The sequence below is a fragment of the Larus michahellis genome, chromosome 2, assembly GCF_964199755.1.
Source record: "Larus michahellis chromosome 2, bLarMic1.1, whole genome shotgun sequence".
NCBI classification, from domain to species: domain Eukaryota; kingdom Metazoa; phylum Chordata; class Aves; order Charadriiformes; family Laridae; genus Larus; species Larus michahellis.
In genome coordinates this window covers 62,670,473-62,692,420 of record NC_133897.1, presented here as the reverse complement: position 1 = coordinate 62,692,420, position 21,948 = coordinate 62,670,473, and the positions used below count along the sequence as shown (strand labels likewise).

The 21,948-nt window shown below is 40.8% G+C and overlaps 1 protein-coding gene across 5 annotated transcripts in view; it reads right to left on the bottom strand.

Moving 5' to 3' along the window:
- ICE1 (interactor of little elongation complex ELL subunit 1) overlaps window positions 1-19,192 on the bottom strand; it is a 38,846-nt gene extending 19,654 nt beyond the window's left edge. Inside the window, exons 1-12 of one of the 5 annotated variants that reach the window (XM_074575671.1) lie at window positions 18,719-19,192; window positions 17,823-17,881; window positions 16,230-16,264; window positions 15,768-15,786; window positions 14,878-14,989; window positions 13,790-13,866; window positions 9,831-9,868; window positions 6,932-7,014; window positions 6,624-6,663; window positions 6,478-6,534; window positions 4,643-4,732; window positions 4,505-4,558 (exon numbers count right to left, since the gene is read on the bottom strand). In XM_074575671.1, coding sequence (XP_074431772.1) covers window positions 4,505-4,558; window positions 4,643-4,732; window positions 6,478-6,534; window positions 6,624-6,663; window positions 6,932-7,014; window positions 9,831-9,868; window positions 13,790-13,866; window positions 14,878-14,989; window positions 15,768-15,786; window positions 16,230-16,264; window positions 17,823-17,881; window positions 18,719-18,796 — 742 coding nt within the window. In that variant the 5' untranslated portion in view covers window positions 18,797-19,192. Of the gene's footprint in view, window positions 1-4,504; window positions 4,559-4,642; window positions 4,733-6,477; window positions 6,535-6,623; window positions 6,664-6,931; window positions 7,015-9,830; window positions 9,869-13,789; window positions 13,867-14,877; window positions 14,990-15,767; window positions 15,787-16,229; window positions 16,265-17,822; window positions 17,882-18,443; window positions 18,554-18,718 lie in introns of those variants that run through there. The other 4 variants (XM_074575668.1, XM_074575667.1, XM_074575669.1 and 1 more) reach the window with 4 other exon arrangements.
- Between the last annotated feature and the right edge of the window lie 2,756 nt (window positions 19,193-21,948).

Here is a 21,948-nt window from a genome sequence, read left to right as displayed (position 1 = left end):
TTTAATTGGCACAACTTGCATTCTGTTGGAAAAATAAAAAAAATAGTGTAATTAATTATTGCTGTCAGTGTTTATCCATTGTTAGAACTTGCAAAGATAATCCTGAAGCAGCATCAATGGCAGTATCAGAATCAAAAATACTAATTTAATTCAATAGATGAACATGACCTCCCAGAAATCTCTCTCCAAATAATCTTTAAGCACATTCTGCTATGTTGGGTCCACTAAGGAGTCAGTAGGAAAACTGATCAAACACCCTATTTCCAAGATCCATCTCAGTCACTTCATGTAGCAGCTCCATGTCAAAATCTCAATTGCTGCAACAGACAGTAGGAGGAGGGAGAAACTGTTCAGCGTAAGAGGGCCTTACCACCTCATTTTCCCCAAAGATAAGTAAGATCTGATATCTCCTTTGATCAAAAAAGCATCTTACAGGCTTTAAGATCACACACTGTTTTATAAAACTATTTAGAAACTACAGTCACATAGAGCTTCCAGGACGTTCTACATCTTGTCATGAAAAACCTACATTCCTTTCACAGTCAAAGTCCCATTCGATCATTCAAGGGAAAAGGAGATCCTTCACAAGCAGGAACAAAGGAAAGAAGGAAAGAAAGAAGGTGGTTCTCTCCAGGATATAATCTTAGACTTCTTTCATGCGGCTTTATGCCAACCAGTTTTAAGCTCAGAACTTTCTTCACACTAAAACAGGCAGAAACACATCATTCCCTATTTTGCCCCTAGAAGAACTTCCATTAGACAATTGGGAAGTTTACTTTGCACAGTGAACTACACAATAGTACTAAGTTATCAGGAACTTTACATCTTATCTACTCACTCAAGATCAGTCATAAGCCCAAGAATATTGATACACACCATCCCCTACAAAGTTCCCTCTGAGAAATGATCAGAGATACAATCAATATCTGAATAACTAAGAGATTCTCCAATCTTCTCTCCTCATCCTTTGCCAGCCCAGACCCTGATAACTTTGTTTGAATTTCTTTAGGAATGAGATGCTTTTCTCATGGTTACCCCCTTGTCTGTACGAAGAGCTGTCAAAGCAATTTTCAAAGGTTCAGGTTATAGTAAACTTCTCTACAGGAAACAGCCAACTCTTTAGCACCTTGGCTTGAACTTCAGGTCCAGGAAAAGCCCTACTGATATCAAGCCCTTCTCATCAGAAGGATCCTCTCAAAGATCATACTTCACAGACAAATTTTACTTTATCTAGGGAATTGCACTCTTTTCATTATGTCACTTACCAAAATGATTACGTTTTGTCCTCAAATCTACAACCTGTAATCTAGTCCACATAGCTTCAAACCCTTACACCGATGCCTTCTCCCACTTCTTAGAGAAGGTTAAGATCACTCTGATACTTCCTTGATGAAAAACGGAGAGAGGAGAGCAAAGGTGGAATAAGCAATCCAGTGCTAAAATTGGTTGCTTTGGTGTTAAACAAATTGAATTTTACAACTCAAATCTTTGCTCCTGATTGTCCACATTACAGGGCAATTCACTATTACTAAACAATGTCCTCTTCTCACCTCACCCTAAACAACAAGCAACTTTCTGAAACAAGTCCTGTTTTTTTGCTCTCAAAAAGAAGGACCAGATTAAGATGCTGGATGTTTTATCAAAATAGTTCATCTAGCCATAGAATCTCTTTTGGTTTACAGCAAAAACTCAACACTATCATCACAGTGACTGCAAATGCCTGACTACCAACTGCACACTTCGAGGCCAAACAGCAATGTTTCTCTGAGGAAAAATCTCTTCACGATAAGTTTCTAATGCCCTGCCGACAACGCTCCATTTTTCAACCTGTTTCAGTTGTGTGAATTTCAGGATGTTTTATACGCTAGCTATTTTTTAGAGCTACAGATATTATTCTGGTTTTTGAGACAGCAAATTCACATATCCCATCATATGAAACAAATAATGAGGGCGAACATTTCATACCTGAAACTAAACGCACAATGCTCCACTACCTAAAAAGATGTTATCTTGAGAGATTTTCATATGGTTTTAAAGATAGAAAACAGTTCTGCTTCTTAAATCACTTGCATTCTACGGACTTTGATCTCAGGACCATAAAACGTACACAGGTCCTCAGGGATTCGGTCTTATCTTTGTATTTTACATATAGTGTCACTGTCTTGTATGTCCTTTTATCTGGTATTAAAGCAGACGCTAAGGTACCTCCAGTGTACTCCTTTCCATCCTTGCTCTTAACATCAATATGCAGCTTCTCCCCTATCTTGGAGCCTCAAATGAGAAGATTAGCTAAAATGGGTATAGCTCTGCAGTAGGCCAGATTTACCTCAGAAGCCCATTATACATGCTACTTGAAAGTCTGAGCTCCTCCCAGACATGGTCTTCCCATCTTCCCTCATCTCCTCTCGCCATAACCCTGCATACGAACAGTGCATCTTGGAGAATCCAAATTACCAAAATCTTCAGCACTGGGCTGCAAGATTCTTCAAATGCTTCTTCACATGCCCAATCACAATGTAAGTGACTTTATGCTCAAATTACATGAGAAACAGTTTTCTGAAGTCTGAAAAACCAGCAATATCTTTTTAACCTTAGATTATTGCTTAAGGTTATTGGTTTGATGGTCAACTGCAGGTACAGTCAACTTTATTACTGGCAGATTTATAATAATACTACCAAGACCAAGCAAAAAAGATTTTAAATTAAGTTGGGCAAAACCTCTTTGTCCTATGAGGCTTTCACAATGGCACATGAATGGAAAGCCTGATGAGTCTTCCAGTTTTCATACATTAATATGTTCTCCGAAAATGCCATTTAAAGTCGTAAACCTCGGTGGAACAGAGAAGGCACTGATTGTAATGCAAAGCTTTGGATATTTTACAGCATAGTTGAGCCAAATAAGTATCTTTCTGAAAGACTAGATCCAGGCAGACAGATGAACTGACAGTCTCTGGAAAAGATACTTCAGTAATACTATCATCAAGCTGATTTGCTCTCTAAGATGAAACCCATTTTAATACGGGATAAGAAATTAAGGCAAACTCTTTAAGATCCTTTTTTTTTGTTAGAACATTGCATCTGTAAAAACAAGCATTTTGCTGTTATGAATCCAAGGTAATAATCACTTTCATGAGAGGCAGAAGAAGAAGATGGCTGTCCAAGGCTTAAAGAGGGGGGAAAAAAAAAAACCAAACCCAAAGCATCTAGCCACTCCAACAAGAGCAAAAGAGGGATGACTAGAAGGGACTGTAGTGGACAATTGTTTCCTTTTGTGAAAGTACTGTAGCTTCCTTGAGATGTGAATAGGAAAGATGGGACAAGACTCCTGAAATCTAAAGTTCCCCTTGTGGTGAATGGGAAGGGGATAATACTCAAACCCAACACCCCTGAAATCACCCACATTTCAAACTTCAGTTTCTTGTGCTTGTTCTTGTTATTTGATTGACCCTTGATTAAGACATCAAATTCAGAATCTCAGGGGACAATGGACTAGCTCAGTTTTGGAGCTGCAGATCTGCTGCATTAAACTGGTGGGAGTGAGGCTGATAAACTGGCTTATGAGTCAGTCCTTATATTTTGGCACCTCTAAAATGGATTCCACTGGAATACAATCTGAAACTAGGTTCATTGGGATCTACACTGGTTGAAAAATTTCAGACTTAACAGGATAACAGTTTACCTTCAAAGCTCTAAATAACGCAAGGTGCTTATCCCAGACAGTATCTCTACAGCCTGAGTTACAGAAAACTAAAGTAGTACAGAAAAGAAAAGAAAAATGAAAGATGAATAAGCACACACTGGAGAGACAACTACAGAAATACGAATGCAGTTTCAAGGCACCTATTACTCTTGAGGGCAGAAGGAAAATAACATCTGTTATCTGAAGTTAAAGCAGTTCAAGTTTGCTGTGAACATGCATGTGTATAACTACTCAGATTATTTTTATTCTACTGAATATCACATACAATACACATTTTGTTTCTCTGCATCATCAATATGAAAATTAATGCACTGTTATCTATTATTATTCAGGCAGGTATGAATGAAGAAAATTGTAGTAACAGGTTCTTCAATTTTACAATCCAACTATGTTATCATGTGTTTGTTTCAGACTAAAAAGAGCACTGGCATCCTGTAATTCACATTATATACTGCAGAGTTTATAGTGATATAATAATTAAGATAAAAACATGAGGGGTGAGTTTTGACTACTTAGAAATAGTCAAAGCAGCTGATAGTAAAAGAATCTGATTTCTCAACTGCAACAGCAGATTACAACAGCTTTTATTTAGAAGAGCATTCCAGTTTATTTGGCTGTTCAAATTAGTATTTGCAAGTATTTTTCAAATATTCTAATCACACATGTACTTGATGAGACAATCATCAAGGGAAGCATTCAAGTCTGTCAAAAAAGTTATGCAAACAATAACCAACCTGATGATATCCCAGTAACACTGAATTAATGCACTTGCATATTAACAAATTCACATTTACTGGAACCTACCTTCTCTAACAGTCAGTCTTCTTTTTTCAGGCCATGCCTTATCCTGAACAGAAGCTGAAAAAATGTACCAATGTTTATTTTTTGGTCAGAAAGAGAGACAGCGTCAAGAAAATTTCAAGACTTTGCATTCCATCTCACCCAAGGCAGGATCATTTTCCTGATTCTCTCTTTTTCCTGTTGCCCTGTCAATGCACATCCAGAGTTCTTCTAACAAGAGCTTTATTTTTTCTGTAAAAATAAATATTTTTATAAATCAAGGAAAACCTCAGTTGTTCAGAGAGCTAAAAACTTATGTTTCTTTATTTTCACTCCAACACAGATATGTCTACAACAAAATAAAAAACAACCACAACAAAAATTAAGACAAGGGATATAGGGGCATTTTACCTTCAGAGAAAGATAAATGCTAGACGCTATTATTGAGGGAATGAATCCTGTATTGGCTATAGCCACACAACAGACTGAAGGAACAGCTGCAGAATGCTTTAGCTTTTCCTTTCTATGGTGAGGGTGGGTGGCAAAAAGTTGTAGCAGCCCCCAGAGTAAAATGTAAAAGCAGATGTGAATGTAGCATTAGTGAAATTAAACAGCTTTTTAAAACAACTCAGGTGACATGAACATAAATGGGGAAGGAAATCTTTTAGAAATGAAGTATTTGTATCATATTCTTTCTTTATGCCCACTCAGTAGTAACTCATCTTAGTCTTACCATGGAGTAACAGCACATTAAATGTGTCTGAATTATTATCAAGCCACAACATTAGCAGACATTGTCTGGAGTCCTAACAGCACCATTGCTAGGTAATGCCAAACAACCTAGTTCCAGAACCAGAAGGGCAGGTGGAGAGGGAGAAACAGACCAAAAACTCAACAAAATGCACAAGCGCCCCACCTACTTATGCCAAAACTATCATCATATCCAACAATCAGGAACCAAGACTATTGATTTTGTGCCCATTCTGTAAGTCAAAGACCACAGCAAACTGCTATTTTATGAAGGGACATATTAAAAAACCTCAATGCAAAAGAGGAAAACCTGACAAATTTTGCCTGACAGGTATTAACAGTACTAAAAATTTCTCATTAGTAATAAAGCCTTGCTGCTATTTGAAGCTCAAATTAGAGCTCAGATCTTCATTTTCCCATTTTGCCATTAATTACAAGTTCACAAATGAAACTGGGTGCCAATTTAGTACAATTCAAAAGGCAGCAAAAATATGCCAAGGCATACAAGAAATGACAAGGTCTACCTTTTCCAGAAAAATTTAATTTTAGCAACAAATTTTATATACAAATATTGCAAAGCAAGAAATAGAACAGGGAAGTTATTCTTTTGCCTGAAAATTGCCTTCATAATTTCTAAACAATTCAAAAGCAATACCAGTATTTTAGAAGACTGCAAAAACGCAAAAGAGACATTTGTTTAAAGTTTGGCATCAGTACTTAAGAGGAAGTTTAGAATGAGTTTGTTCCATTATACAGTTAGATTCAGATAATTTTTAGCAGATATTTTAGATCATTAGGGGGAAAAAGTCAACAGGATAAGAAACAACTATACATTCTGGATTTCCACTTGGTTTATAAAGCCTCACATAGAAATTGTAGCAGATCACACTCCTATCTCGTGTCTTTTGTTTTGCATGCTTCCTTTACAATTTCAATGAGCTTCAAAGACAATGGGATTGTTTGTATTTTTCTCAGTGTTTGCATTCTGTTTTATAATTGCACGCCAATTGGCCATACACACATGGGGTAGAGTAGTCATTTTAATGCATCAAATATTTTCCCTACTGCAAAACTGAAAATAGTCATCTATTACATTAGTCCTCCATCAGTGTAACACATTTGTATCAACCTTTGCTCCTACAGCATTTCTGTCAGTATCCTGTTTCCAAAAATGCAGCTCCAGAAGAGATGCAATAAATTCATAATGGTTGGTTCTGTACAGAGAATGGTCTTGCAAAAGATCTTACCTTTGTCTATGTTGGTTGTGAGATCTTCACTTGAACTCTGGGTCTCCGCATGCTTAACTATTCAAGAGAGGAGAGGAGGGAAAGGAAATGTTCAAACAGAACAATACCACAAATAAATCTGACCACAATCAAAGGTGAACACTTACCTTTTCTGCACTTCTCTTTACATACACCGTCAAGTTTTCCCTGTTAAAATTAAAAAACACTAATTTTTCATGCCATACATAGGTTGTAGAGCATCTACTCTTAATTAGCATGAAATCTAAATCAACATTTCAAAGGTCATGCTTCAGTTGGAAAATTTCTCTCTCAAGGCGAACTGCTATGTTTAGTTACTCAATATCCCCAACAAATGTAATTTTACTATTTCAGTATCTCTATTACTAGTAGCTTCCTTCCCCACACCCCCGAAATACTAAAAGAAGCTTCATCCAAAAGACCAGGAAAGTCTTACTTGTGCCCTCTTTAGCTCCTTTTCAAGCCTTTTCTTTTCAGTTTTCAGTCGTCTGAAGTCCTGTGTATGCTTTGATGCAGCCTCTTCAAGAAAGAGGACGAAAACACAAGTTAGAAACTACAATATAAGAGACAATTAATTTAAGTAGTATTGGTCACCAGCCTGCAAATCAAATTACCAGAAAAAAGAAGTAGATAGCATGAAATACAAATTTATTGAAGTGATATTTTGGCTCATGAAGACAACAACTTATGCATACAAGTATGTTGTCTTCCACTGCATAATTACTGTTCTGAATACATTTATTACTTTTCTCACTTATATGCAAGAGTGAAGACTGGGTCATACTGTAATGATACTGTACTGTATCATTATATACTGTACTGTATCATTATATACTGTACTGTATCATTATATACTGTACTGAACCATTATATACTGTACTGTATCATTATATACTGTACTGAACAATATACAACAAGTGAAATAAGGGAATAAAATTAAGAGTGAGGTGCAATGTTTTTTTCATGTGTTTTATTCTCTTATTTAAAAGGGGGTTCTTTTTTAAAGACAAAAACACCATAGCCAACTGCATTAGAAAGATGTAGATAGCACTCACAACTAATAGAGAAGAGTGGGAATAAAACGTACAGGGCAGATAAGTGATGACTGAATGTGAGGTTCCTAGGGAAATTCTCAAGCAAAAGAGTTATTTGAGAGAACTCCTGAGAGATGAGCTTGGTGGCTTATACTTGGAATACTTGGATAGCAGAAAAAAGACAGATGGAAGTTGCCTGCTGATCAGATCAGGTCACAGAAAAGAGCATATCAAAAGAAAGAGCATTAAAAAGGCAGCTCAGGTGGTAGGTTGACAAAAAACAGTAATGGGAAAATTTCAGACTGACAAAAGAAACCAGGCTAAAACACGGGCTGTGGGATACTTAATGAACAGAGAAAAGAACAAAACAGGTAAACTAGTCACTCAAATTGAACTTAATCCAAACTATCTCACAGTATTTCATTCTAGTTCTGACAGAATTTGAGTTTTCGGGGGTAAGAGGCAAAAAATGTTGGCAAAAAAAACTTGCTGCCACATAACGGAACTCCAAAATGCTCATCAAAATAAACACCCTGTACCTGTATTTCACAGTAGGATTTATAGAATCATAGATTGGTTTAGGTTAGAAGAGACCTTAAAGATCATCTAGTTCCAACCCCTCTGCCATGGGGAGGGAAACCTCCCACTAGACCAGGCTGCTCAAAGGCCCATCCAGGTTGGTCCTGAACACTTCCAGGGATGGGGCATCCATCACCTCTCTGGGCAACCTGTTCCAGTGTCTCACCAACCTCGTTGTAAAGAGCTTCTTCCTAATGTCTAACCTAAACCTACCCTGTTCTAGTTTATAATCATTGCCCCTTGTCCTATCACAAGGATAGGACACATGCCGCTGTAAGAAAGTGCCTCCCCAGCTTTTTTATAGGTCCCCTTCAGGTACTGGCAGGCTGCCATAAGGTCTCTCCAGAGCATTCTCTTCTCCAGGCTGAACAACCCCAACTCTCTCAGCCTGTCCTCATAGGAGAGGTGCTCCAGCCCTCGGATCATCTTCATGGCCTGCTCCAAGAGGTCCACATCCTTCTTATGCTGAGGACTCCAGAGCTGGACACAGTACTCCAGGTGGAGTCTCAGGAGAGCAGAGTAGAGGGGTAGAATCACCTCCCTTGACCTGCTGGCCATGCTTCTTTTGATGCAGCCCAGGATGCGGTTGGCCTTCTGGGCTGTGAGTGCCCATTGCCAGCTCATGTTGAGCTTCTTATCAAATAACACCCCCAAGTCCTTCTCCTCAGGGCTGCTCTCAATTCAATCTCTGCCCAGCCTGCATTTGTGCTTGGGATTACCGCGACACATGTGCAGTACCTTGCACTTCGCCTGGTTGAACTTCAGGAGGCTGGCATTCGGGGGTTTCTAACACTAAGATACAAGTCACTCAGTTCACTGTTTAAACTGTGTAAAAAAAAAAATTAAACACAGCTGTAAGTGTGTGATGAATGAAAAACATTTGCCTTGCCAACTAACAGTACAGCAAGTTAAGTATCAGAATGCTTTATGCATATCCACCCTCTACTAGCAAAACAAGAAAAAATCAGTGCCACAAGGCATGTGCTTTATCTCTACTTAAAAACAAACCAAGCAAACAAAAAAACAACTGCCAGAATATTTAAAAATCAGAAAACATATGCCAGGATCACTACACATTTAAATAGGATTATAAACATGACTAGAAGAATCCTGCCAAGATAACCAGAATGCTGGGGCACATGCCCTATGAAAACACGCTCACTGAACTAGACTTAATTAACTTGAGAGGGAAAAAAAAAAAAATCACCACAAAAAAACCCTTAAAGGGACCCAAGAGCAGCTTTCCTGTACCTACAAGGAGGTATCGAGAAGATGGAACAAGACTATTCAGTGGTGCATGGTGGGAGGAGGAGAGACATCAGGCGTAAGTTGAAACAAGAGGGTTTCCAACTGGCTATAAGGAAAAGCTTTTTCACCATGAAGACAGCCATGCTGTGAGTTGCCTGGACAGGCTGGGCAGACTCCATCCTTTGAGCGTTTCACGACCAGAAGTTCCCTTCCAACTTCATTTACACCATGTGCCTAAGATACTCAACAGAAAACATTTTGCGGGAGGGCTGATGTAATTCAGAGACTAAGCACCACACGCAGTACTGCCCTGCCTTGCTCCTCGGGGCCTCAGAGTTATAAAGCTGCAATTACTTCTTTGACTAAGAAGTATCCAATTTCAGTATTCAGTGGCCAGGCCAGGCCAAACCACGACAAAAAGGAATCAAGAGATGGAGTAGGACAACAGCACAGTAACACAATGTAGAAAGTTACCTTCAAGTTTCTTCACTTTTGTTTCCAGTTTCTTTCTCCTGTTAAAAAGAAGGCAATAATACATGATTTTTGTATAAAATTATGTTGCATGAAAAGCCAGGAAAAAAACCCCAAAATCTAGCCATTTCAGAGAAAACACACTTCCTAGATCCGGGACCTGTGAGACCAACGTGTCCATGAAGTTAAAAACTTAAATCAGTGGCATGTTGCTGACGTTCTCACACAAATAGCTGTATCTGGTACAGAGTTTGCTTTTAAGGGAGTCAGCCCACTAATCCAGATACGTAAATACACTTTCAGCTACTTGTGGTAAGAAGAGGACTTTGTCCTGACAAACACAAGCTACCAATGCTTGATCACTGATCACTTTCATGAAGAACACCACAGTTCATCCATTCCCCATATTAAAACTTGTATAATGGACAGTCTAAGCCTTTCTGGATGTATAAGCTTTAATCATCATTTCAGACATTAACTGGAATACATTCAGAACCCCACTTAGAAACAGGATGACTGACCACCTTTGACATGTAATACTCAAAAGCTGAAAAATATAAATACAAAGAACAACTGTGTCTGTCATATATATTTCCTCCTTAGAAAGAATGTGATCTTTTAATTTAATTCAGCAACCTTACTTCTGGAACAGTCTAACATTTTGAGTAATTCTTTCAAACTTGCCTGTAGGAGGGACTTCCTACCCAAAACCTTCCTCACAGTGGACATGTATATTTGTCTCAAGTTATCAGACTTGTTATAAGCTCAGAATTGGGGAATTGCCATCCTTGCAAATATTCAAAACTCAACTAGACAAGGTCCTGAGCAACCTAACTTTGACGCTGGCTCTGAATGGCAGATCGGGACAAAGGATTTGAGAGGTAATTTTTGACCTAAATTATTTCACAGTAACTGTAGATTAACATTCATTTTATGAACAATTCACTAGAATTCTGCTTCTGAAGAAACTCAGCTCTCAAAATTACTGAACTCATGTGACCTACTGCTTAAAATGCCCTCAACGTCAAAGGTATATAAAGTAGCTATAGCATCACAGGTGAGGTTGGAAGGGACCTCTGGAAGTCATCATGTACAATCCACCCTGCTCAAGCACGGCCATCTAGAGCTCGCTGCCCAGGACCATGTCCAGATGGTTTCTGAATACCTTCAAGGATGGAGAGGGCACAACCTCCCTGGGCAACCAGTGCCAGTGCTCAGTCATCCTCACAGTAAAAAAAGTGTTTCCTGATGTTTAGAGAGGACCTCCTGGGTTTCAGTTTGTGCCCCTTGCGTCTGGTCCTGCTACTGGGCACCATGGAAAAGAGCTTGGCTCCATCTTCTTTACACCCTCCCTTCATGTAATTATACACATTGATAGGATCGCCCCTGAGCATTCTCTTCTCCAGGCTGAACAGTCCCAACTCTCTCAGCCTTTCCTCAATGGAGAGATGCTCCAGTCCTTTAAGCAACTTTGTGGCCCTTCACTGGACTCTCTCCAGTATGTCCATGCTTGTCTTGTACTGGGGAACTCAGAATTGGACACAGTACTCCAGGTGTGGCCTCACCAGTGCTGAGTAGAAGGGAAGGAGCACCTCCCTTGGCGTGTTGGCAATGCCTAATGCAGACCAGGATACCGTTAGCCGCCTCTGCCACATGGGTACATCACTGGCTCATGTTCAACTTGGTTTCCACCAGGACCCCCAGGTCCTTTTCTGCTGAGTTGTCTTCCAACTGGGTGGCATCCAGCATATACTGGTGTGTGTGGTTGTTCCTCACCAGGTTCAGGACTTTGCACCTCTCCTTGCTGAACTTCATGAGATTTCTGTCAGGCCACTTCTCCACCCTGTCAAGCTCATGCTGGATGGCAGCACGCCCCTCTGGCCTATATCAGCCAATCCTCCCATTTTGTATCATGAGCAAACTTGCTGAGGGTACACTCTGCCCCATCATGAAGATCACTAACAAAGACCTTAAACAGGACTGGACTGAGTATGTGGTCTCCCTCCTCTCCCACCAGGATACTAACATGAAGATGCTGGTTACAGGCCTCCAACTAGACTTTGTGCCGCTCATCACCACCCTTAGGGCCCAGCCATTCAGCCAATTTTGAATCCACCTCGCTGTCTGCTCAGCCAGCCCCTACAGCAACAGCCTGACTGGCTATGAGGCTAATGGGAGACAGTGTCAGAGACCTTACTGAAGGCCTGGGAGACACTAGCCACTGCTCTCCCCTCATCTACCAGGCATGTCAGTTTATCATAGAAGTCTACCAAGTTGGTCAAGCGTGACTTCCCCTTGTTGAAGCCATGCTGACTGCTCCTGCAGAGTTTCTTGTCCTTCGTGTGCCTGGCAATGGGTTCCAGGATGAGCTGCTCCATCACCTTCCCAGGGATCAAGGTGAGGCTCACCAACTTGTAGTTCCTTAGCTCCTCCTTCTTGAAGATATGAGTGACAGACAGGAGATGGGTGATATATCTATTGGCAGCACATTAGGGGGGGATCAGTTCCCTTCTAAGATGCAGTCAGCAATGGGGTAGCTGCTCTCTGCTGCTCTTAGATAGGATGATGTGCTAAAGATTCCTTTAAACTCACAGGACAGAGTATCTATACGCAAAATAGGTGCAGTCTGGCAGAAGAAATGACAATAGCTAGTGGCAACAATGCTAATCTGCTTGTACAGTATTTTGGATGATAGTGACTTGCTGCTGTGCTTGTGAGTACCGTACATTTCACCAGCCATGTAAAGAGCATCTCATCTGAGAGATGCTTCAGTCCCTTGATCATCTACATGGCCCTTAGTTGGACTCTCTCCAGTATGCCCATATCTCTCTTGTATAGAGGAGCCCAGAACTTGACACAGTACTCCAGGTGTGGCATTACCAGTGCTGAGTAGAGGGGAATGATCACCTCCCTTGATCTGTCACTATTAAGAAAATAGCTTAGGAACAACAAAGTTTAAAAACAATAGCCAGTTTACAAGGAAGAAAGGAAGGAGTCACCAGTGGGAACCCCATTGGGATGGGTGCTGGAACAAATCAGAAATAAAAGCTGACTATGAAAATAACAGCAGAAGGGTCTTAGAATCCCAAGGGACTAGAGAGCAGTCACTGGTGTTGGTAAATGCAAAGTGATGCACATGGAGAAAAATAACCACGACTACTAACTCACAACACCCAGCTGCATATTAGCTGGCTCTCTTTTGAGAGCGTAAGTACCCTTCCATACAATAGTGAGAAGTCACATTGCTGATACAGGTGATTTAGAGACTAGGAGTATAACAGGGTTAAAAAGCAATGAGACAAATTCATTAGACAGTCCATCAAGAGCTCTAAGACATGGTAACACACAGATACGCTCCAGGCAAGGAAGCCTTTGAGTAACTGAACAGTGGAAGAACAAGCTTTGGGAATTATCAAGGCACAGCTTCACAATATCCTGTACTATGGCAGCAAAAATGGCTTCTGCATTTTTATTTTTGGTGCCAAATCCCTCCTGCCCATTTTCAAACATGGTGGACAGTTCAGAGTCTGCTGAGCTGTTTCTTCAAAAACAATTATTTTAAGGACTGATTTTAAATGCAGATCACTTTGGCAATATCATTTATGTCTTGGCCTCAGAGACTTATCAGCACAATGGAAACAGATAGCAATAACAAAAAGCTAAGACTAAGAACCACTTAAAACTGGAGCAACTACAGCTTCTTCTCCAATCTTATGCTCTACTTAAAAACCTTTGCTAACAACCACCAAAAGCCACTTCAGGACAGGATAATAATTAAACTAGTACTACCTTCCAGAGTGATTGCTACAAAATTTAAGACTATTCTTCCATCAACTCCCTGTTCTAAGAACCCATAAGCATAAAAATTTTAGCAAAATGGAAAGCATAACTAGGTAATGTACAAGACCAAATTCTAGAAGAGGGGGGAAGAAAGGTTGTGGAAAAAAAGAAGCGTCACTCACACAGCATCACTGTTTAATATTTCTTCTTTAATTTTAACATATTCCAGCTGACTCTCCCGATAAATCTTGAGAGAACTCTGTGGAGAAAGAAAGCACAGTTAAAATATGTCCTTACTGAGACCAAAATAAAATAGACAGCAGACAATTTACCTATTCTAATGAAAAGAGTGCAGAGCCAAAAAAGTATATTCAATAAGAAAACAAGGGAGTTGAAAAGTCAGGTTATTCTTCTTCTTTAAAGGCAAAACTTACAATAATCAAACAATCAAACAAACAAATAAATCTTTATCTATGTATCTTTTGAGTATGTGCCTCCAAGATTCACTTATCTGGATAGGATCCTGAAGTTGAAGTCAAGAGCACAACTGTTATACACCATACATATAATCCTGCTTTTTCTGAAAAAGTGTCATCAGGACACCAGCTACTAATGCCTGCTGAGGGAAGAGGATTTGAAAAAAAACAGTCCTAACATAGAGAAAAACTAGGTACAGTGACAAGACAAATGTTAATATCCTACCTTGTACCAGTATGAAAAAACTACAAGGAAGAGGGTGGGGTATTTTTTGCAGAAATAATAGTTAATGTCTAGAAAATACATATATTTAGGTAATTTGAACAGTCGAAAGCTCTTCTTCTGTAGGCTGAATCTCAGCTAAGGGATGGGAGAGAAATTAGGAATAAACTCAAATAGCTAATAACATAAAAGCATTAACAGTAACAGGAGCAAATCCCATTCTGCACAGAGCCTCTTCGCACCTTTTTAGTAGTACAGATAGAGTACAGTAATCTAATAAGATCAGAACAGAAAACCAACGGAATTTGAATATATCTCCTTCCTTCTGAAATAAGCAAATAAAATCCAAAGAATGTGATCAAAAATCATAGTAACTAAAAGAGCCTGAACTTTTTGCCCATCTGAAACTTGCTGCCATTTAATGCATTTCACCTAAAACCAGAGCTGCCTGACCCAATGTGCCAGAAATAACAACTGGGCTTATTAAAGCCTGCTTCATTAAGATGTGCACTAAATATATGCATTTCCTTCAACAGAAAAAGTGCAAGTTATTTAAACCTTACAAGCACACCTTTTTCTCTTCCAACTCTGCTTTCAAGGAACCCAGCTCCTCCTGACACTTTTCCAGAGGCAGGATTTTCTGTAGCATCTGCTCCACTTGACAACGAAGAGCCAAGATCTCTCTGAAACAGAAAGTGTAATTTTAAAAAAAAAAAGTTTCCAAAAAATATGGGTGCTTTCAAACTCAATACTTTGATTCTTCAGGCAAGTGTCAGAGTATTTTGCTCTCCCCCATAGAAAACTGCTGTGAGATACCGAAAGACTTTTAAGAGTCTAAGTGTTCTCATTTTTCCTTCCAACATTTTACATTCAAAGAAAATCCAAGATCTGATTTAAAAACTTTAAAGTGAGCCTAAAGCTAGATGCAAGCAGAAGGCATGTGCCACACAAGAGTACTGCCCAGCTGCCTACACTGAAGTGCCAGGAATAAGTGTCTCTACATAGGTAGTGCTGTGAAATAAGAGAACAGTCCAATTGCAGGATTTTTCAGCAGGCAGGATGGAGTGTGTGAAGATTACATGCTGCCTGTTCCTCTATAATCAAGTAGAGTAAGCAAGGGCACACATCCACAACTCTAAGACAAAATGCTTCGTACAAACAGGGTCACCCTAAATATGATTACATTCAACCAACACCAAACGATGAGCTCTGCATCTCCACTTGGTCACTTTAGACTTTTATATAACACAAGACCAGGAAAGAATTTCACACAGGTATTGCAGAAGGACAGATTTCTCTCTTCATCAAGGGTATCTTTGCTAATTATAGCTTAGAAAGCATGGCAAAAGAAAGGACCACATTAAAGGCTCAGGGCTGTTGCTGTTACAACGTCAGACTCCTAAAACTGTCCAAGACACCAAGAACGTAGCATCTTTAGTAAAGAGTTTAAATCAAACTTACCGCTCAGCAAACTGAAGCTGTAATCTCTTGTTAAGGTAGAAATTAAAAACGGTTTATCAAACGTCCTCAAGTATATTTTCAATCCAATTACCACTTGCAAAGAAACATCCAATAAAGACTTCCACCCAAAAAAACCCCAGGACTTGCAGAACTAAGTATTTAATTGAAACATTTCAACATGTTTGTTGTGAATAAACAGAGCTTCTTCTGTCGCATGAAAAAACTTGACTCATTCTCAGCAACGCAGATTTCAAATAGTCCATATTAAGCCATATATTAGACACAGCCTGATTTTAAGTGAGTAGTTTTAATTCCAAACCCTTTTTGCTTTACAAAGCCTACCCAGTCTGTTCGTTACCAGAGGCTTTAGCTCTTAACTTAAAGTAAAAAACCTCAAGCCCTCTTATAACAAATGTTGATACGCTAATTCTGTAACAACACTAATAGAAAAATAAAGGATATCAGTGCATTTCTGTTGATACTCTGTCAGCAAACGACTGCAAAGAAAAAAAAACAAAGAAAGACTTACTCATTTTCTCACCCGATTTTAACAATCACGTCTTAGGATACCCCTTTCCTTTTGCTTTATAGATAAATGCAGAAAGTGTATGATTGGTTTGTGTTTTCTAATAGTAGTCAATATAACCCTTTTGTTTCATTAAGCCATTCAAACCTCAAATTAGACTGCTTTAAAACAGAGGAAAATAAACAACTAGCTGTTACATGAATTTGTAATGATTAACTATTTGCAGCTTAAAAAAAAAAAACACACACAAAAAACCCACTACTTAGGTAAAGAACACAATATACATTTAATCACAAAATCATATCCTAGTTCCCAAATTTAAAAGGATGTTTTCCTAGGAAAGAACACAGAAATGTGAGAAAAACAGTTCAAAGATCCTAAAAGGCTTTAATCTTTACACTGTTCTCCTAGCAGCCATAAAGGGTAACACTTACTCTGATACAAGGTCTGCAGTGGGCCATAGGACACCACCAAGGAAAGCTATTCTCTCCTTTCCTCAAACGTTATGGTTATTAAGAATGAAGAGAAGAAAGGACATGAAAGAGAAATACCATGGCAGTTACTCCAATACAGAGAGGGCTGCACTACTTTCTCTTGCAACAGTTAGGAGCAAACAAGTAAGGCAAAAAAGAAAGGGGGTGAGGTGCAAGTAGCTGAAGGAGAGGTAATTCCCACAAGAAATGTATGCACTGGCAGAGGGACAGAAAGTTTGGAGGTAGGATAAGGTATCTATGGACGCAGAGTAAAGGAGCTTTGAAGAAAAGGGTCCCAGTTAAGACAGCAAGGGCTCTCTTAAACACTTTTTGGAAACCAGAATGCAGGACTGGAATTTAGATTCCCTAAAGCCAGATTGACATGTATCTGGGAAGGGGCACATGAGAAATAAACCGTTAGCAACTGGGAGACTTAGCAAGGATATTAGGCCATAGTATGGAGGTATACATAACATATCTCGGTACATTATTCCATACAATCATACGTTGATGGATATTGAAAGGGGGAAGCAATCACAGAAGAGAAAGCAAACTATGGGAAGCATTTTAGAACATTCTGACCAATGTTCAGCCTCACTTTTCATGTTCTGATATTTAATCCAAACAGCATTTCACACCTTAATGCTCGGACTAAATTCTGTTGAAAAGGCTCGTATGCACCTGTGCTTGACTTTTATTCTCGCACTATATTCTTCACAGCAGATAAAATAGAATAAGTCTCTTCAAAGAGCTGCTTCTGCTAGTATTTGTAATAATATATAAGCTATTACAGCTACACAAAATAGCCCTGTTATACCATCCTACTTGTTCTACTACCATTACACATAGATGTTTTAGGGCATAAATTAAAGTCTTACAGTCTAGATTTAGGACCTGTTCGTGAAGAGTTACTTTCATTCTGAGGAGGATTTAGTTTTGTGCATTAACAAATACCTACATTCCACAAGATGCATCTGATGCATTGCTTTAAGAACAACAAAAACCAAACCAAAGCAAAAAAACCAACCCAACAACCACTTGTGCAATTGTACTTACTCTCCATCAATCATTTTTTGCTTCAGTGAAATTAGTGCCGCTACATATTCATTTATATTCTGTAAGGAAGAATCTGAAGTTGGTAAAGAAGTTTCACCCCCAAAAAAACAGTAATATACAGTGTAAATAACTCCTAATCTGACTGCTCATGTTCTACACAATCCAGTAATCTGTCGTCTTTTTTTCAGTTCTCTTAGTGACAAGTTAGCAATTCACCAAAAATATATTCATACAAATACATATAAAGAATGCAGGCTCCACAAGTATGCATACTTAGATGAGGCTTTACTACAAATGCTCTTCAAACTCTGCCTTTACAGTACTACATAGCATTATATACCACAAATCCCGTAACTTTTTCGTCTCAAAATCGAATTAAGCTCTGGCAGAACATTACCAACAAACGCCATCTAGCTCATTTGAGCCTAGATATCCCAGATTCCCAATGCATATTCATTCCAAGTGTGTCCCAAGACCTCCTCCACCCTTTGAACTCTCAAGCAGGGCCTTCCCCTCGTTTAAAGGTGAAATAAACATTGCTCAAAGCGCCTACGAGCGCTCAAGAAAGGAGGTGAATGATGACACTCCTTCCACCGCATCGAAGCAAACTCAAAAGGATACACAAAGAAATTCACTAAGCAGATCCCGCTAGGCACACTGCAGAGACCGGAGCCGCTTTTCCGCATTTCGCCTGGCTAAAGCTTGCCATTGCTGCTCCTTTTACACAGCCCGTTTGACACACTCGCTATCCAAGTTCCCGCTGCACCGGGAACGGTGACTACGGCACCCAGCGCTGCCCACCCGCCAGCAGCCCGGCGTAGCCCTACGGTCGCGTCCTTAAGCAAAAACTCCCCCCCAGGCGCTCTAGCGCCACAGGGACGGCGGCCCGTTGCTACCTGCTGGAGAACACCGCAGTTCGCGCAGGCCGCGGCTGCGGTCCCGGCCGGCGGCGGCGGCGTCTCTCCGGGCATCATAGTGACCGCCGCGCCCCAGGCCGGCCCCACTGCCCCCGGCAGCGCGCGGCGCAGCCACACGCGCCCCGCCGCCCAGCCCCGACAGCGGCGCGGGGCCACGGCCCAAGCTGCGTCACACGCCGCGCCTCCGCCTCAGGAAGGACCCAGCTCGCCCGCGCCTCCTCGAGGGTGACGCTACCGCTGCCTGACTAGTGGCCGCGGAAAAGACGGCGGTCTCCCCACACGCCAAGCGTTGAAAGCGCCCGGTGAACACCGTCTTGTCCCACTGAAGGAGAAGGAACGACTGCTCCCGCATCTGCCACGGCCTCCTACGAATACTTTTTTTTTTTTTTTTTTTTTTAAAAAAAAAAAAAGCACGGGCACTTCTGAGGGGCGCTGCCGCAGTCCCGCCGCAAGAGCGGGCTGGGGGAGTTTTTCTCGCCTGGCTCGAGAGGCCGGAGGGGACGGGGGCAGGGGCGGGGCCTGCGCGCGCGACGGCGACCGCGCAGCCGTCTCCCCTCACGGGCGGGGGCGGGGCCGCTGGAGCCGGGAGCGTCGGCGCTCGGGCCCCGGTGGAGCGCGGCGCGCTGGGCCGCACGCCCTCTGCTCCGCCGCTGGCCGGTGACGAGCTGGAGCTGCTGTGTAGACGCGGCCGTGCTTGGCCGCTGCTACTCCCGGGACACACAGAGAACCCGTTCTTAAAATGGGAGCATACCAGTTCATCTCTCCCCGACAGCATCTTGTGCAAGCATGGTATTCGTGGCAAGGGATCAAGCTTTTCATTTCGTCCAAGCATTCATAAACAGATTTTTTAAGGGCCATATTCAGCATCTCGTCATCATCACGGCTGGCTGCACCTATCGCTTACACAACGTCTTTTATAGAGAGTAAGCTAGGAGAAAACTTCATGTGTTGCAGGCCATGCTATCGTTTGTTTAGAGAAAAAGAAGATAATAACTGCTGACTGTGTTGTTCCACTCCCGAGGTACTGTCCCATCGCATTATTTCCATAGCAGTCATTCAGTATCCAGTACGCAGGGTAGATAGTTGCACACAGTGTCACTTAGTTTGTGGGTTTTTCTGTTCAGCTCATGGTGTTGGACTTTTATTTACTGAATGCTCTTTGCGATGTTGCTCCTGTTTTAGTCTACCTGAAACTTTCTCTGGCTCATGGTTTATCCAGGTACTTCAAAAGGCTTTTTCTCTCTTGTCTTCCTGGTAGTTTGTACATAGTCCTCAGAGGAGTCACTATTCATCTCTAGATCTCCAGAGCCAAATTAAATCTTCCTTCTCACTAACAACAGTGCACACAGCTGCATGGTTAACTGGACCTTGATTGAGATGACGAAACTTGTAACTCCTGCATAAGTTTATAACAAGATAATAAAGTACTTGTTAGAGCAGGAGTAGAGTTTAAGGAACACTGTCAGTGAAATGAATCACTCCCTCTGGAGTGAATTTCCCATGTGAAGTGCCCTTCCTAGGGAATGGAGCTGAGTGCTGCTTGGTTTTGATTTGAGAGGTTGGGTCAGGTATCAAGGCACTTTGTTAGATGAGATAGTTAAGGCCAGGGTTCTGCAGAAAGAAACTATGCTCTATCAGAAATAAGTGAATAGATAAGATGTTCTCTGAAGAGTTCGGTGTTTCTTACAACCATTCATGCTTAAGTGAAAATCTTACTCTCAAAATTATGTTTTAACATTGAAGATGCCCAAATTGTCTAGCTGTTTATACTTCTGTAAAAGCGCATAAGTTTCAATGCTTCAGACTCTGAATACATGCAGACCTAGGCAAGGAAACGTATGAAAATTCAGTATTGCCGTTTTATTTTTTATGTGAAGTTCCCACTCCTTGACAAGAAGAAAATATTTTAAAACTCTGTTTTAACACACCCTACAAAAACTAGTTATTAGAAGCATTTCCTTCAAAAAATTAAGAGATTTAAAACAAACAGTATGAAAAAGTAAGGTAAACTATATGCTTTTTTTTTTTTTTTTAATTGCACTTAACTTGAGTTGGAGGTCTTGGAGTTCTGAACTTCTGCTTCATTATATCACAAGTGATGAGCACATCAGAATTCAGAGAAAATACATGGGGATGGGAGGGCACTAGGAAGGGCAGACAGGAGCTCAAAGAGGAGGATTCTAGATCTGACATTTAAAAAGCCCCGTGAGTTCAACAGTAGGTTTATACAGGGCTAAGCTGTGTATACCATGAGGTCTGAGTCACAGAGACTTTGATCTCTTTTGTTGATGATGAAACAGAAAATTGGCCACTGTTGATAGCTGTGAATCTCCTCATTGCTGAATGGGGCCATTTGAAAAGAAGGAAACAATGCCTGCAGTGTTACTGTGTTTGTTTAGCAGAACTGAAATATCCAGCAGCACCTAAACATAACTTCTTTACTGTTGCTCATAGAGACAACATAAATTGTCCTTCCTGTTTCTTGTGAATGTAGAACAGAAAGAATCAGACGCTGATGTTCCCAAAGAGGTTCTGCACAAACACTCAAGTGGTCATTCATAGCACAAAAGTGTCATCCTCTCATCACCAGGAACTGAAGGCAATATTGATCACAGGTGCAATTAGAGAGGCTCTGCAGAGGAAATGAAGATGCCTAACCATCTTCACATCTTGTCAGTGTGACAGCACCATAGTCTCTGTCAGTCTCAGCTTTATAACAGAAAAGTTTATTAACTATAGTTAAGTGTGAAAGAAAGTCGTATTAATCCAGCACCGTAGTTTTACTTCCACGTACTCCCCACTGAGCTCTTCCATAAACAAAGACTTAAAGGACTGTGGAGACTTAAAAGACTTAAAGCATGTGGAGGAAAAGAAAGCTATTGGAAGTAGTCAACATGGATTCACTGAGGGGAAATCTGGTAGCCTTCTGTGATGGCATGAGTGGATGCATAGATGAGGTGGATGTTGTCTGCCTTGAGTTCAGCAAGGCTTTCGCCATGGTCTCCCACAGCATCCTCATAGGGAACCTTAGGAAGTGTGGGTTAGACGAATGGACAGTGGGGTGGATTGAAAACTGGTTGAAAGATTAGAGCTCAGAGGGTCATGATTAGGGCACAGAGTCTAGTTGGAGGTCAGTGAGAAGTGGTGTTCCCCAGGGGTCAGTAGTGGGCCCAGTCCTGTTCAATCTCTTCCTCAATGATCTGGATGAG